This window comes from Lissotriton vulgaris, chromosome 1_1 (genome assembly GCF_964263255.1).
Source record: "Lissotriton vulgaris chromosome 1_1, aLisVul1.2, whole genome shotgun sequence".
Classification (NCBI taxonomy): domain Eukaryota; kingdom Metazoa; phylum Chordata; class Amphibia; order Caudata; family Salamandridae; genus Lissotriton; species Lissotriton vulgaris.
In genome coordinates, this window is record NC_141685.1 from 2,125,562,103 (window position 1) to 2,125,578,920 (window position 16,818).

At 42.3% G+C, this 16,818-nt stretch overlaps 1 protein-coding gene across 1 annotated transcript in view; it reads right to left on the reverse strand.

Annotated features, from left to right (window-relative positions):
- LOC147751703 (carbohydrate sulfotransferase 1-like) overlaps positions 1 to 16,818 on the reverse strand; it is a 202,168-nt gene that overhangs the window by 88,432 nt on the left and 96,918 nt on the right. Inside the window, exon 3 of the mRNA XM_086939246.1 lies at positions 6,644 to 6,832. Coding sequence (XP_086795372.1) covers positions 6,644 to 6,791 — 148 coding nt within the window. The 5' untranslated portion in view covers positions 6,792 to 6,832. The remainder of the gene's footprint in view (positions 1 to 6,643; positions 6,833 to 16,818) is intronic.

The window sequence follows — 16,818 nt, forward strand, 5'->3', positions numbered from 1 at the left end:
CTGAAGTTTGAGAATCTTTATTGTTGCCCTGATTTTGTCTGTTCTCGATTTTTCTGGCATTCTAGACTCTTGGAGAGGTTCAATAATTTATCCACGCTATAATAAGGAACGAAATGTTTTGGGTGATACCATTGCTAGATGTAGAGGTAAAATGTATGCCCTAATGCAGTTATAAGAGCTGCAAAGGTGGGCGTGCGCTAAGGGCACACTCTCAGTCAAATACATATTTTTCAGGGCGGGGTGTGACACCATGAACAATGAGAGGGCATTGTTGATGATTACTCAGACTGTCATAAAAGGTAGCAATGCCTCACGTTATCTTGGTCTATTGGATTCTAATCAAAATTTGCAAAGTAAAGTACTCATTCACCCTTTCTTAAGAACTATACAGTCCTACCACACTGATAGTTGCATGGTGGTATAAGAGGGAGATGGCTAATACATCACAAAGAAGGTCTTTACATACACTGAGTTAAGACAGGTATCTGTATTGGTACCCCTTCGCTTTAGATTTAGATGTAACTTTATTTAAAAAGTTATCTGTTTCCCCTGAAATAGTGGCCATTTTTTTTATCAATATGTACTATGCAATTTATTTTATTTACTTTATTTTAAAGTTTTTTATAGCGCTAGCCTGACCCAAGGGTATTGGAGAGCTTTACAGAGGATGCATTGCAAAGATAACAAACTAGACAAGAGAAAGAGACAATAATAATGCATGGAGATGTTTATTAAGGACTTAGCTATCATTGGATTAAAACACACATCTAAAAATGCTTAGAAATATTAGAACCGTCAGAATTATATCCTTAGTGCAACATAAACTGTTGCATGGCTAAACACATAAGGTCCCAAAGGCGATATCTATTGGCTATGCCAATGCTTGTATTTAAAAGAGGACTTTGGAGGCAAGCGTGAATGACTTTGAAGAGTTTCTGAGAGTCTTACGAAGGAGGAAGTGTGCCTTGGTAAATGAGGCAGGCAGCTTTAAAATTGCAATGGAATTCCAAAAGTAGATATTTGAACAAGACAAGGACAGAAACAATTATGTTAAATCGTATAGTGACACCTGGGCAGTAAAGTGTAGGTCTGCTCTGCAGAGGTCTAGACGTATCGAACAGGTGGGTGAGTAAGGTGCTTACACATTCAAAGTGGGATACCACCACAGCTGGGACAACTGTTTTGAAAGATTTCATATTGTTATATGGCACTCATGGGGTTTTTCTTTCTATGTAAGTCAAGACTGAGTGAATTATCTAATGAGAAAACAAGTGATGGCCTTCAGTTCATCGGTCTGTTTATGCATTTGTCCTGGTAACTGTTTGGGGACAAGGGAACAAATTCTAATTTGTGTGGAATAAGATTTAGTTTTACTTTGGAAATTCAAAAGAGAGTTATCTTTCTGTGCCTTAGCTTTTTAAGTAAAGCTGAAGAGTAAGATCAGCATAATGATTGAGGTAAAACAAGAGCTTTACAATTTCTCACTCTGCAGCTCCAAGAAAAGGTTGAATATTAGCAGGTACATGTTAAATGGAACCGTTGTGGGTACACTTTCCTCTTGTGGAAATGATGCATGACAAACTTCTTTAAAACATAACGCAAAGCAGCATAATAAAAGCGTTTTAATGATTATGTTTGTTTTTTAATGCTTATACTACTAAGTTTCCAAAAAAAAGAATATGCGTGCTCGTTTTTGAGCTTATGTTGATTAAAATATGTGCATGAGCATTTATTTATTTATGTAGGTTCAAGTTTTAGCTGACCTTTTGGTATTATATATGTAAACATTTGCAACAACATGATACCTATTGTAATGCAACTGTCAGCCATAACGTTCAGAATTAAACTCATCATGTGTACCTGCAAGTAATACGCTCATGTACTAGGATAATGTGAGGTACATTTACTGACGTTTGCAAGTTGGTCATACTTTTTGGGTTGTAAGGTGCCATGTCGCGCCAAGCGTAGTAACGTATATTCTGAGCTCTCAACACTTATGATTATCACTTAGTAAAAGGTTAAACGTCATTGAACAGACCTGTAGTGTGAGGCACTGGTGAGCATCACCTGGTCCTGCCCTAGGGCCCTCTATTGCACTTAGCATCACCTCGAGGAAATGTGGGAAAGCTGGAGCTAGTGTTCAGTGAAGATAAGGCATTAGAAAACAAACAAGAACTTACAATAGAAGTCTCATCTCCCTATTAAGAAAACATGCAAGCAAAGCAAAAACTTCAACCTGAGAACTCACTTCCTGGTGAACGTGAACCTGATGTTTAAAGCACTTGAAGTGTAAGAAAATACCTTGTCCGTCAGTAGCGACTGAGAAGATTCAAAGCCTGTGGGGAGTCCTAACGGATAGGTGCACATGCGCAGCGAAAGCAGCGTGCTTACCTACATATAGTATACACGCTCAAGTTGATACTGTTGGTCTCTTTAAATGCCCAGCAATGTGTTACTTTAAGCACGTTGGGAAGTATTTTTAGAAGAAGCGCTCTATTGAGAATGACCCTGTAAAAAAAAAAAACATAGAACCATTGCAGTAGGATAAAACATGTTTCCGTTGAACCACTCGGTATATATTTATTGAACATTTATAGAAATGCATCCTAAGAATACAAGTAGAAGTAGTTTACTCTTTCGCTTGCAAATATTGTGTTTGCTGAGAAGCATGTGGTGAATAACAGTTTTCACACTAAAGCGTCCTGGAAAAGAAGGTTTCGATTTAGCGATGCGTGCACTACTCTGTGCCCATTTATTCACAGCTAGCGATTACAAACGTATCCTATTTTGAAAGAACGGTTCGCCCACACACCACGGAACAACTGTAAAATCTGCCCTCTAGTTAGTTTCCTTTGTCGGCTGCTGGGTATCCTCCTTAGCTTTCAGAAACCTGCAGTTTTTTCCTAGACCCAGAAGTCGCATTTTCATTAAAAGCAAGCACTACAGCAGGAGGAGGGGACAGATGTGGGGGCTTGCACGATTCACTTGCGGGAGCGAGCGGCTGGTGCAGCTATAATTGATCACATTTGATCACATGTGAGAGCTGCTCGCTCTCGCAAGTGAATCGCCACACGTGCACGCGTTGCCATTGAAGGCAATGGAACACGTGCACGTTTTTGGCTGAAAAGCCGAAGCGATTGCTAAAGGTCTTTTTGCCTATGGAGCGCATACGACCTGCGTAGGTGAGACCTAAAAAGGAAACAGTGCATTGTAAAAAACGGATATGAGCAAGGGGGAACAGAGACCACATCAATAGTGAAATTATGGCCAGCTGCATTTAACACAGAGCACTGAGACAGCATTAAAGTACCAAAAGCTTAGTACAGAGAACTAGGATGATGAGGATAATACAACAAAGTTCCTTTGCTGGACACAGAAGTAATCGGATGAAAGACATATTCACACAGCATTCAACGGCTAAGGTTTCATAATACACACAAAGGTAATTAAACTGTGCTTCGCTCAAGAGCATGCACAGTGCTGACTTTAACCATCCGATAGTAGAGAAAGAGATAAAGGAGCTTTCATGATCGAGGTCCCTGGGAGGCATCCATAAGAGTGGAAGAACCAAAGCCAATCGATAGAACCACTGGTCAGAAAAGTTTCTTGGCGGGTAGTTGCAAAACGTGGCCAACTGGATATTTAGGATGTTGTTGTCGGGATTAAGAGAAGCATTGATAGCCTACCAGCATGAGTGAATACCCAGTTCGTTCCATTCCCACTTCAGAAGAGCCTTACGATCAGGGCCGGACTGGCTAGTGGGTGTTTTGGTCGGCTGCCAAGCTGGTGCCCAATTTTACTGCTGTGGGGGCTATTTATTGGTGATGGGGACCTGCATTTGCTTCTAAGTAAAGAAAGCAAAACAAAGGGTTTGAAAGCATACTTTAAAACTATTTGGTTTTCCATTCTTTAATTAGACCCAGTAGCCAGTCCGGCCCTGTTTACGATCCTTAAGGAGAACTGGGCAGCTGCAGAAAATATGTTTGAAGGATTCCTCATACATCCACAGCCCATGCAAGCTGTTGGTTCCAAGGGACAGCACCATTTGGCAAGGCCTTTTAGGAGGGGCATTCCCCAAGCTTGAGGGCCATAAACCTTGCCTTTGGTGTTTTGAATAGGTACAGAACAAGTAGGGTGAGGGAGACACTAGTTGGTAGGAATTATTAAGCGCCCATACATGCTTACGTTTAGACAAAACATCCATGTCAGCCTGATGTAAACAAAGGCATACACATTTTTGATACATTGCATGAAAGCGAATTGACTCATGCTGGAAGCTCATAGCGCTCACATTCAAGGCGTCAAGACAGTCCTCAAGGAGCAAGCTGTAAGGTAGTCTTGGGCCACCAGAGTGAATCTCGTCCCACAATGGGGCCTCTAAGTGTCCTCTCCTGGCAAACTTAACTTTGTGGCATAAGTTTAGGGAAGCTCCAGCTCTAGCAGCCAGCTGATCAGAGGCCAAGTTCCAGCTGAATCTGAGGCACAGAAGATCACGGCAGGCAAACGACAAATATGTATATATTTTAGTGACAAAATTGTTTAAGAGCTTCTCTTCGCAGTAGGGTTTCACTGCCACAAGTCAGAGATGGGATCATTTTTGCCCTCAAGAAGTTCAGGAGAGGGAGAAGGCTTAATCCCCCCGCCCCCACAGTGTGCTTGATAGTTTTGACAGGGCCGTCTGAAGGACCAAAGCTTTTGATTCAACTTCCTTCATGTGCCAGACAAAAGTGCACCCTGCATCAATTAGGACCACCATGTATTTGTAAGATTTGTCCTTTGTTATCTTGTTGCCTTTATAAAACCAGCATCCCCCCTTGAAGGATTTCCTGTCAAGTGCTATGATTTTAGTTTTCTTTAGGTTAACCTCCAAGCTTTTGATGGCAGTAAAGGAGTGCATCAGGTTTAACAAGCGCTGCAACCCCAGCCTTGTGTAACTAAACCGGAAAAGGTTGTCTGCATATAGCAGATTGCTGATGAATTCCCCTCCCATGTTTCGGGGAATGACTGTTGATAACATCGAGGGCACACACCCCTGCTTAACTCCCAGGGTGGTAGTGATTTTTCTCAAAATGCAGGATCCGTCTCCGATGCAGATCCAGGTGTTAGTATGCAACAGAATGATGGCCTTCAGGAGTTTAGATGGAATACCCAATTTCATTAGTTTTAACCAGCAGGTCCCCCTTGGGACACAGTCATCCACCACCATGAAATCTACAAAACAGCAATGCAGCAGGGTGCATGAGGTGGGTGCTTAATCAGATAGGATAAATATGGCTAACAAATTAGACAATATGCCAAATTTTTCAATAAATCCTGTTTGGTTCTTCGAAATGAGCCCCCTCGACTCCACCCATTGCTGCAGATCCTTCCACAATAGACTGGCATAACGTTTTGCTTTGTTGTCCAGAGACCAATCAATCTATAATTGCTGGGATCGAGTTTGAAACCTCCTTTGTAGATAGGTTGAATAATAGCCCCAAGCCATGACTCCGAAATTTCTGAGCATCTTAAACAGTAGTCAAAGAGTGAAGAGAGCGTGCCTGCCCAAAAGGGAATGTCCTGCTTGAAGAGGGCCTGGGGAAGGTTGTTGGGCTCAGGGGCCCTGTCTGACCGGTCCCTGGCCAGGACCTGATTCAACCGGTGAGGCAGAGAAGGTGGATCCACCAGAAAAAGGGACGAGCAGTAGCGGTCTTGAGTAGTGGCAGGGGTTATGGTTCCATTTGGACTGGTGGAAGGTCAGTCACTCCCTTGCTGAGGAGCGTGACCGGTCTGGCAGGCTGAGTCATCGCTAAACATATAAGGAATGTTCATATTTTAACTTGCTGCATAAATTTGAGTCATCAATAAATGGGCACTGGAAGTTACCAAATCTGGTTTGATGCCCAAGATACGTTTTTTTTCTCCTTTTTGGAGTATCGACAGGTTGAGAAAGTGTACAGATGTGAATTATTTCGATTTTATTTAAGAATTTAACACCAAAGACTTTAATGATCCCCCGCCTCCCATTCATAAAGGGATTCAGCAATAACTGTTGAGTATTCATTTTATACGCACTCCAATCCTCTGTTTAAGGATCATTGCCATGAATGGGTGTGTAAGGGGTGAACGTCCTGAAGAATTACTGGTTATAGACTTGAGTGATTGTCTGGTGTATTTTGTATCCACCCTGGTCTTTTAAAGATGAGAATGTTTAGGTTGCAAACAATTTTCAGCGCATTGGACATTTGCAGTTTTTGGGCTGTTCTATATTATAAGAGGGGATGGTGTTCATTCGGTGGACAGAGCTGTGGAGTTTGTTGATAATACAGAGAAACGATTGAAAAGACTATTCGAATGTATTATGCAAAACAATTGCTTAGTATATTTTATTAGTTTGTTACATTTCAAGTTTTGTATTGCAATGTTTATTTTTTTAACTGCACAATATATTTAGTTTGAATCTACTAAAAGATGATGTTTAATGGCAAAACTGCTGCACATGTATAATTCAGCCCTTTAACTTTGCAGCAGTCTATACTGAACGTATTTTATGACCTTAGTATAATTATTGGTCCAAACAGTTGCGATTTGCTCTAGAGATCAAAGAACAAGAGCACAGCAGTCTATACTGAGCACAGAGCCTCGGCACGACTAGACCGCTCACCTTTAAGTTCTTTCTGTGGACAATGGGCCTCCGCTCCCATGTCTGGGCAGGGGGAGTTCAATGGAGTTCTCAAGGATCTGATGGCCGTGTACTGGATCCCTAGGGAGGCACACACTAATAGCAGGACAGTTTTCCACGAACACTCCATTGTTCATACATCACTGAGCTTCGGGAACATCGGATTGCGACCTTCAAACAGAACAAAACAAATGCATTGTTTATGCGCAAAATCCAAACCATTGGCAATAAAGAAAAGCATAACAAATGCCGCAGTTCTGTTTATGTAGCTGAACAGGAGAAATGGCAAGCACAGGTTGCGACTGTCTTTTTTTTCTTCAAGTAATTTCATGCATTTTTCCAAGTGGAATCTGATAAACTCATATGTCATTTAAATTGCATCTTCAAAAGCCGGCGGGTATTTCTGAATTGCCTGAGTGTTATGATGAACTAAACCATCTGATGTTGAATACTAAAATAAATGAGCTGAAACAAAAATGGCCATTTCTTTTAATAAACATATCAAAATGGCTTTGGTCATCATCATTTTTAAAAAGCTTTGCACCAAAAAATGACATAAATGCTCTTATTTTTTCTTTTTTTTTTAAATGAATGAACTTATTTTCTTATCTTGGTCAGCATTGCATTGAAATGGATTACAGGCAACTGCACAGCATTCAAGGGCTTATGTTTAAATTCGTACTTTTCAACAGATTTATGTGCATGCTACTGAAATGGGCAAGCAACTAGCCAAATATGAAATTGTGGAGAAAGCGCATGGGCAGGTATACGCAACCTACCAAGGTCTCTCCACAACAGGCCATGGTTAACTACATACCAAGATGAACGAAAAAGCACCCCAAAGATTCTCACGGGTCACATTGTGGGTGTATTGCTCTTCAGAGCATAAAAAGCGAGGCAGTTTATTTGATGGATACTGACCTTTTTCTGAATCTCCACCAGTGCTTCCACCAGACGGACAGTTCATGTAACTGTAATAAACATTGGGCAGTAAACCAGCAAGAAGACAATATTGGCTCAGTCCATCATCTCCTTGTGTTTGCTTTGATCACCCTAAGTTGTCAGGGTATGCCCAGATGTGGGACCCTTGCTCACTTTGCCACTGGATTCAAGCTAGCTTGGCTGAGATGGGGTGTTACCCCAAAATTGGTCCTAAGATGCTTGTTTCCGGTCCAGGGAAGACTTGGCTTGATAGTTCGGGCTGGACTGTTCCTATGAGGAACAGGGTCAAGACTGATTTGCATATAACTGGGTCTGCACTGATTTGGCAAATTGAGCCAAAGAACGATGATGGATTCAACCCAGATCTGTGACTTGGGGTGAGTGTCTGAAAAGTTTCAGCGCTCCGTCTATCATCTCCTTGTGTTTACCACTGAGGATATATGTAGGTATTTTCTAGAATGTTCTGACTCCATTATTTTAGCCATGAAGTAAATTGTTGCAAAAAGGTGTCATAAACAATCCACAACCAAGAATTTGGCAGCTAAGGAATGACAACCAATTTTTGCAGCAGGCTTAAAGTGAGTCTGTTGAAATCTTCTTTTACGTTGTTGTGCTTTGTGGCACTCCAAATGTTGATGGCATGGATTAGTTCAATTTAAAAACCAATGTAGAACACATACACTTAAAAGGTCCAATAGTCTTCCCTTGAGATACCTGCTCAAGGATTAAAGTAATCAATTGGTGAGCAGTGTTTTGCCCACAAAAAGTTTCTATTCTGACAAAGACAGGTGCAAAGGGAATATGGGCCAGATGTATGAACGGATGCAGACCATTGTAATGCGACCTGCTCTCTTTTTTGCATACACCCTATTGATTGCAATACTCTAAGAAACACAAAGTAGTGACTGAGTCAGAAAGCCATCCATAAATGTTGGAAAGTGGGTTATTAGTAGGGGTAAATATACATCTACCACTGGCAGTAAGGACACAGGTCTCAGTTAATTATTCCCATGCTCAACACTGGGAAGTTTATCTGCGAGCAGGCAGGCTTAATTTAGGAGACAGGTATGTAAAGTATTTAAAGACAACAATACGGTAAAGATTTAGGACACAAAACACAATAAAAAAATCCCACACCAATTTATAAAAATAGTAAATATTTGTATCTTTAAAATGACATCAAAAAATGACCAAACTCCAATGTAGGAAACCGCAGATATCATTTAAAAAAAAGATTTAGCACTCCATACCACTTAGAAACCTATAGTGTCACCTTGGGACATCTGATTGCACTTGACCAGGACAAGGTCAAAGTTTTAGGTTGACCGTGTTGGAGCCCTGGTCGGGTACTCCTTGTGGTAGGCAACATCAAAATTTTACCTGTGGACTTAGAAACTTTTAGAGCTTTTTTGCCAGGGTCCCTTGATGCTCTTCACCAGTCCGGATTCAGTGAGGGTTCGCCGGCTTGCTTTTCAGGGAGCTCCTGGTCAAACTCTGTATGTCGGACCTCTGGAGCTTTTCAGCGGAACGAACTAGAAGGTCAAGCCGGCCCACGGTTGGATGTGGCTGGCTTGGCTCTTGCGGTTCAGTCGGTCCCCTTATGGAGCTAAGGTTGCTACAAACTTCTGGAACTTCTTCCTGAAGTTCCTCTTGAGAGTCTAAAGTATCCAAAACACAATCCAAGGGTCTGGGATCTCCAAGATGGTCCTTGAAAGCTTGGGACCACAATTCTCACCATGCACCTGGACAAAACCCTTACAAATCAACTGGACGCACTCCTGGCAGGCGATTCTTGGTGGTGAGGGTCTAAGTGAGCTATGTCAACGTGTAGCTTGCAGGGAGTCCACTCTTTATTCCATTAAGAAGCAAGGTACTTCCAAAAGGCTGTAGTTACAGATAATGCAGCAATTGCAGTCAGTCAGAACGCAGGGCCTGACAGTGCAAATCAAGTTTCCAGCTTGGCAAGCCTTCTTCCTCTCTTAGTTGTAAGCAGCAGATCTGAGAGGCTCTGCACCTCTCACATATTTATTCAGTGTTCTCTGTGGTCAAGCAGGAGAGCACTCCTGCCCAATGAGGTCCAGGGCAACACCCCGGGGCATACCACTTACTCCAGAGTGTGGCATAATCTTCTCCCAGAAAGCATCATTCTTCTAAAATTCAGTATGGCAGAAATCTAAGCAGAGGAGAAAGAACTAGTTAAACCAACCTCCAGTATGGATAATTTCCATAACTCTCCTCCTCCTACCATTTGCAAATTCCTGCCTTAAGAATGCCATCTGACAAGGTCAGAGGTGTGGGTGGGTAGATGGACCTGGCATTTTCTGCCTGTCCTATCTCAGTTTAAAGGTTCATGCTTTACGACCCCTCCCCTGCTCTGGCATTTCTATGTAACATAGCTCTCCCCCCCAGATAGCCTCTCCCCGGTTGAGCCATTAATCCTTTCTTCGAAGCAGCCTAGCTAATCCTGTAATTTCTAACCAATCAGAGGGCAGGAAGGCTGAATTTTGGCTTGCAGACAAGAAAGTCTTATAACTTCTTTTCCGTATACTTTAGGGTAAATTCAACAATGGCATATTGTTGGATGTATCAATATCATTTTTCTAAGTCCTTGAATAGTATTTTATTTAATTCCTAGTAATAGGTATGCATTCATAAACAATTGTAATGTTATACAATGGGGAAATTAACTGGGCAATTTCTCAATCCCCAGGGCATATAAAAACATAATTTTACAAGTTATAGTTATTTGACCCCCAGCCCTGGGACACCTAGAGGAGACTTTAGGGTTTCTGAATAAGTAAATCTGGTGTAGATTCTTACTCCATAGTGGTCCTTGCACCAGGGGCGTAGGTAGGGGGGTGCGGTGGGTGCAGGCCGCCCCAGGTGTCATCACTGTGGGGGGTGACTAAATGGCAAAAATATGTGTTTAAAACACATAATTTTGCCATTTTGTCAAACCGGGGTTGACCAGAAATTTTCCGCACCTGACCTTGCTATGCTACTGACTAGCACCAAAGAAGATTTTGGAAGGCACTTTACTACAATGGGAAAAAGTGAAATGTGCAATTTCTCTATCCCTAGGGCATATAAAACATCTTTGATAAGAGCCCTCCTTATAATTACATGACCACCTTGGGACACCTTGTGGAAACCCTGAGGTGGGGGTACTTAATATGCCATAATATTGTAGATTATCACTTTTCAAGTGTCCCTACCACCAAAGTCGAATTTGGGCACAATACGCTTTTAAAAGCAGTGCTGCAGGTCAGGGCTGCTTTTAAAAGGATCTCATGCACTCAGCGGCGCACATGTGTAAGTGCAGAAAGGGTTACTGGCTTCTAAAATGCCATGCCCTACTATATACGAGGAACTTGTAGGTAGTTTTAAACCCCCTGCCATATTACTCCATTAGGGGCTTATAGGGTATCATGCCAATTATAAGTGTACCCTCATGTATGTGTGTGTTTTCACTGTGTTATCAACATAGCAGTCACCCTGGACCTGGCTAGACAGAGCCCAGGGACAGTTCAAATTAGTCAACAGAAGATGAGGGTGCGCAGGACACACAGGATGACTTTGCAACAACAACTCACAATTTCACTTTAGTATATTGCATTGTTGGGTTGTCTGTGTGCAATCACAAAGTCTTCTAAATTGCGTGGCACAAGCTTTGAAACTTCAAAAACCATTTATACTTCTAACTCTCAATGCACAAATCACCATTGTGTATTACATACATAGCTGGAAATATTTTGCACGTACAGTGTCAGGGCTATATTCACCTGTATCTGACATCCCTTCTATGACCTCATTCACTCTTAAACAATGGTCGGAATGAAGTCTTGAAACTCAATTAACTGTTGAAGAATTAATGGTTGATCATAGCAAGCTATTGAGGGAGACTTGGCTTCAATTTTCTTAATATAAAATCCTACAAAGGTGGCATTGGACGTCAAACAAGCTAGACAGGGCATGCTTGGCAGCTAGTGTGAAGTTCTGGTTATGTGATAGTGGGGAGGATGATCTAGTCCGTGATATATGGGACATATCAAAGTCATATGTTTTATTCATATTAATCTCAATAATTAAATCTGAACAGGAATCACTAATCAATATTAGTCAATCAATAAAGAATAACAAATATGCATTAAGCTCATACCATTAAGCATAGAATTCCTATTTTAGAAATCAGGAGAAAAAGCTGTCAGCCGGATGTGTGTGTGTGTGTGTGTGTGTATGCAGGTGTGTATGCGTGTGTGTATGAGTGTGTGTGTGTATGAGTGTGTGTGTGCATGTATGTATGTTTATGTGTGTATGTTTATGTGTGTGTGCGTATGTATGTGTATGTTTGTGTGCGTATGTATTTATTTATGTTTATATAGCGCTAAAATCGACCCGAAGGGGTATCTCTGCGCTTGAAGCGGACTGTGAGGTGTGCAGTAGATCCAGCAGGATCAGCAAGCGCTGAACAGGGAGGTCTTAAGTAGCTTCCTGAATTGACAATGCTCTTGACACGGTCTCAAAACCAAGGGGAGATCGTTACAGTAGCTGGGGCATAGACGGGAGAGAGCAATTCCTCCTAATCTTGCCTTTCTTACTCGCGGTACCACCAAAAGGTGTTTGGCACTCGAGCGAAGGGATCTTGATGGTACATATGGCAAGAATTTGCCCAGGTTAAGCAGTGCCTTGTGGATAGTGCAGCAGCTTTTAAATTTAAGCAGTTGGCGGATAGGTAGCCCGTGTAGCTTTACAAGGAGGGGGCCCGGGGGTGGGCATTAAGGACCAGCTGTGCCGCCGTGTTCTGAACTACCTGCAATCTGCTAAGTGATGCATCAGTAGCAGTTTGTGCATGTATGTATGTGTGTGTGCGTATGTATGTGCATGTGAGTATGTGTATGTGGGTGCACGTGTGTGTGTGCGCCTGCTCGCAAATGTGTGCACGTGTGTGCATGTAAACATGTGTGCATGTATACATGTGTGCATGTATACATGTGTGCGTGTATACGTGTTTGCGTGTATACGTGTTTGTGTGTATACGTGGGTGAGAGAGAGGGAGAGAATAAAGATTCAGCATATAGTTAATGTAATAAAACAAAAAAACAATAAAAATCAAAGCAGAGATTGTCATAAAAAGATATTCCAGAACTTCAATCGAGTCTCAAAGCAATGAAGAATATTGCAAGTGGTCTGGAAAATGGCAAAAAAAGTGTGTCTCGAAAAGTGGTGATCTACTCTAGGAATAAACACTATTATATACAGTTGAACGACGATGTTGCAGCGTTCATGTTGCATCTTCTTCTCTCATCCGATCAGCTTTCGATGCTCTCATGGGAGCATGTTTACTCCTCATCCTTTTACAGGAATACAATAGTCCATAGACAATAACCTCCAAGTCTGCTACTCTGTTATATCATTTTTAAGTCTTTTAGGAATCTTCTTTCCATTGAAGTCTACTTTCCCAACTGTTCAGCTACACCTTTAACCCTCTAGTATGGCACTTTTTTTCAATTACAACAATGATCTATATAAAAGCTGGCACATCTATATAATGAAATGAAAAATATTTACTCAACAACATCCTTTAAAATAAAACAAGCATGCTATAAGAGGTCAAGTTCAGTTTGAATGTAGCCTTTTTATATGAATGTTTTTCTTCATTACTTCTTTAAACGACAGTTTCTAATCATGTGTTTAACATTGGTCTTTGTGTAAGTAGAAACATGTAAATGTATTTGTATTTGAGCTTATACAGCGCACAGCTACCCGCAGTGGGTTTCCCGGCGCTTGCTTAGGGAACCCGTCCTGGTATTCCCCTGTGAGATAACCCCAGCAGGGTATCCACAAGGTGAAAGCCAGGCATCCCGCCGCGAGGGGCCGTTGTGGAGATTAAGCAAGCTATTGCCCAGAGTCGCAGAGTGTGAACCCGTGAGTCGAGAAGGCACCGGAGCGAGAATTATCGAGTCCGTGGAATTTTTTTTAGCCCAAGCGGGGAATTGAACCCTGGTCCAGGGCCGATCTCAGCTTCCGGGTCTGCCGCCTCTAACCCCTGAGCCACACTTCTCCACTTGAAGAGTTAAACAAGAAGATGTATGCAACTATTATTTATTATGAAATATCGTGTTCATGAAAAGGTCAAGAATGAAACATTTAATGCATACTTAAGCAATTCTGGTCATGGCAGCTTTTCAGGCAATGCTGTAGCAGCCATTTGTGGGACAGTTCGGGTAAATATGGTTACCTGGTGCCATTTTTTAATTTAAACACATTTTTTTCATTAGAAGCCTATGCGTTAATTCTGAAAAATTAGTATACAATATTATGTTCTTGATATTATTAAACATGCACCCTCAAACTCCAAACATGGACTTGTACTCCATATTTTCCGGAAATATTTGCCTTCACGAATCTATGAGAGAGTGGTCTAGCGTTATATCTTGAAGTATCTTGTCCTCACAGTTTCAGATCTACAGTGTCTGACCAATCAAGCGGAGAGTCTAACACATGTTCAAATCACCCCCAAGTCTTTTGTCAAAAGATGCAAAGTGCCTAGAATTGCCCTGGAAAAAGTTTCTGTTCCCCTCTACAGTAGCATACTCAGAGCCCACTATAGTTAGTGTCCTTTAATTTCAGTTTTGAAAATACTTATTTGCTAAAGCAGGGAGTACCAGTGAGAGAGCGTAAACTGAGTGAAATGTATGAGTATATCCGAATTACATGTAGTACGCACAAGTCATGAGGAGAAATGCCATGAGTGCGAATATTATATTCACCTATATCTAAACTGTGTAGCCAACGTAGAGAATATACATATAGAAGTGGAGCTAATGTAGAAACGAGTATGAAATGTATAACCTTATTAGACGTGATTAATCAAGGTCCATGATAAATGTAGCTGCTAATGGGAAAAGGTCGTGCTGCAAAGCACAGAAGGGAACAGGCCACATGGCCATGCCTGAAAGAGTTAGAATGGTATACCTTTCATTTACATGGACGGCACAAATGTTATAATTAATGTTGTTTATTCGTTAGATTTATATTCCATAGATGTGAGTTCTTTTTATTAATTCAGAAATGATGCTAACATGTTATATTAGTTAACTGCTGCGAGAAGGGTTGTAGGCCTAAATGTTTAATTTGCACGTAAAAGCACAGGCCGACTTGTGTCTAGAAATTGTTGCAAACTTCTGTTAGAAGTCTATGAGAATGGGGATCCAGCTACAGATGTCTGTCTGCAAATGTGAGGGGGTCCAAATTAATAATGAGATGAATAGAGAACTGTTTAGGAGTTAGACGCAGACATGTAGGAGGGTTCGAGAATGTTGGGGTGTATCAGCGGGCCGGAGACGAGTCTGAGAAGCAAGGTCAACTCTAACGCACGAGGCTCAACGGGGAAGATCATGGAAAAAGCCAGAAGAAAACATCACGTGAAGGGGCGTCTCCTGAGGGGCGTCTCAGAATGTTATTGTTTTGTATTAGGGACAGCACCCCTGGGTGGAGGTAGAGCAGATGCCTGAGGACCCTTCAGAGAGCGGATGGGTAGGCAGAGAGGGGTCATGACTGGCGAATATAGGGTTCCACTTAGAGATTAAGAGTGGGTGATCTTCTTAGGAAGTCATTCACAACTGACACCTTTTGGTAGGATGAGAGCTTGTTAAGTAGGGATACCACCCAGATCAGGGTAGGGACCACCTAACCTGTATTTTCCCTCCTGCTGTAAATGTCAGAGAGATCTCAATACGTGTCCATGCTGGTAGCCCTATTATTTTTAGAATTGGTACTTGTAGTTTTCGTGGCTCGTCTGAGGGTTTTCAGAGAGCACATGTATGTAGTTGGGCCCGTATATCTCGTGAACCTCATTTTGAGATGCCTGTACTTGCAACTTATATTGATTTTATAATAAACCTTTGAAAGCTAGAAGTAGTCTGTGGTTTTTCCGAGTCAAGCCGTTATTGATTGAACTAACCTGGTATTAGATGCACCTTCTTTCCTCAATGACAGGCAATAAAGATTCAGTCGACCAAGAATCGGGTTTAGATCAAGAGTGATAAGATATTGATCGAATCTCGAGCCCCAGCAGTTGGTAGCTATAGAGGATGGTTGCTTTCTTGAGGACGGTGACCTAGGCCAGGTTAGCTTACCCCAAGGCCCCTAGAGATCGATGATCGGAAGAACCGCCCGCCGAAGAAGATCCGGATGACGTGAGACCAGAAAAGCAGCAGTATCGGTCGAGAGTGAGTATAAAGGGTCATGCGTGTTAGATTGCGGTGTTTCTGTATTGTATCTATGTTGTAATGTCTAGCGGAGTTGAATGCCTGTAGAGTGACTGTGAGACAGGTTGTGAGCGCGCGCAACCGGTGCAAATCTTAAGTTCAAAGAGAGCTTAAGTGGTTCGGGTGTATCGGACATCCAGAGTAATTGTCAACCAGAGTAAGGGGGTCATGAGGTACCATTGATCGCCCGCAGGACCGAGATAGGGGGAACGTAAGAGTGAGTGCGTGAGTAACGGACGCTGGTCGGAAGTTACTGTGTGTAAGCAACCTATCGGAGAGACGGAAGACGTTTCGTCAATTGTGGTGACAATTACAGATAGACTGTGGACGTACAGTCAAGAGAAGTGACGGCTTGGTCGGAAGTAGTCATTTTTCAGTGTATGAATGGGACGCATGCATGACCGGGAGACGAGCTGAGAAAGGAGGGGTGCTGCTGCGAAGCGGAGACTAGTGACGTCAGAAAGTGCCGCGCTGGGATTGGCCGGCCGGAGCAAGACCGCGCTGTGATAGGCCAGCCAGAAAAGCCACGCTAGGATTGGTGGATTGTCATCAGGAAGTAAACAGAATAGCGAGGTTGAAAATTGTATGTTTAATCATGAAATGTTTTAAATGGTTAAGAGCGGCATTTAAGAGAGAAAGGCGGAAATCTTATGAAGGGGAAGAAGCCCCGCCGGAGGGTACGCCGGCTTATTACATGGCGGTGAATGTGGGGCTACATACAATAATGTGGATCTCGGAGTGGAGTAAGATTACAGAAGGAAATGAGGAACTGACGTTTCCTAAGTACGGGACGTTCAGATTAGAGGTCCTACACCGATTAAAAGCAGTTATGACCTCAATGAGACCTATGCCTAGACCGACCCAGTTCGAAGCTCTCAATGCCTGGATTAGGGCGGCGCACGAGAGAAACCTGAACAGACGCCAAGAAAGGGTGAAACGATCGGT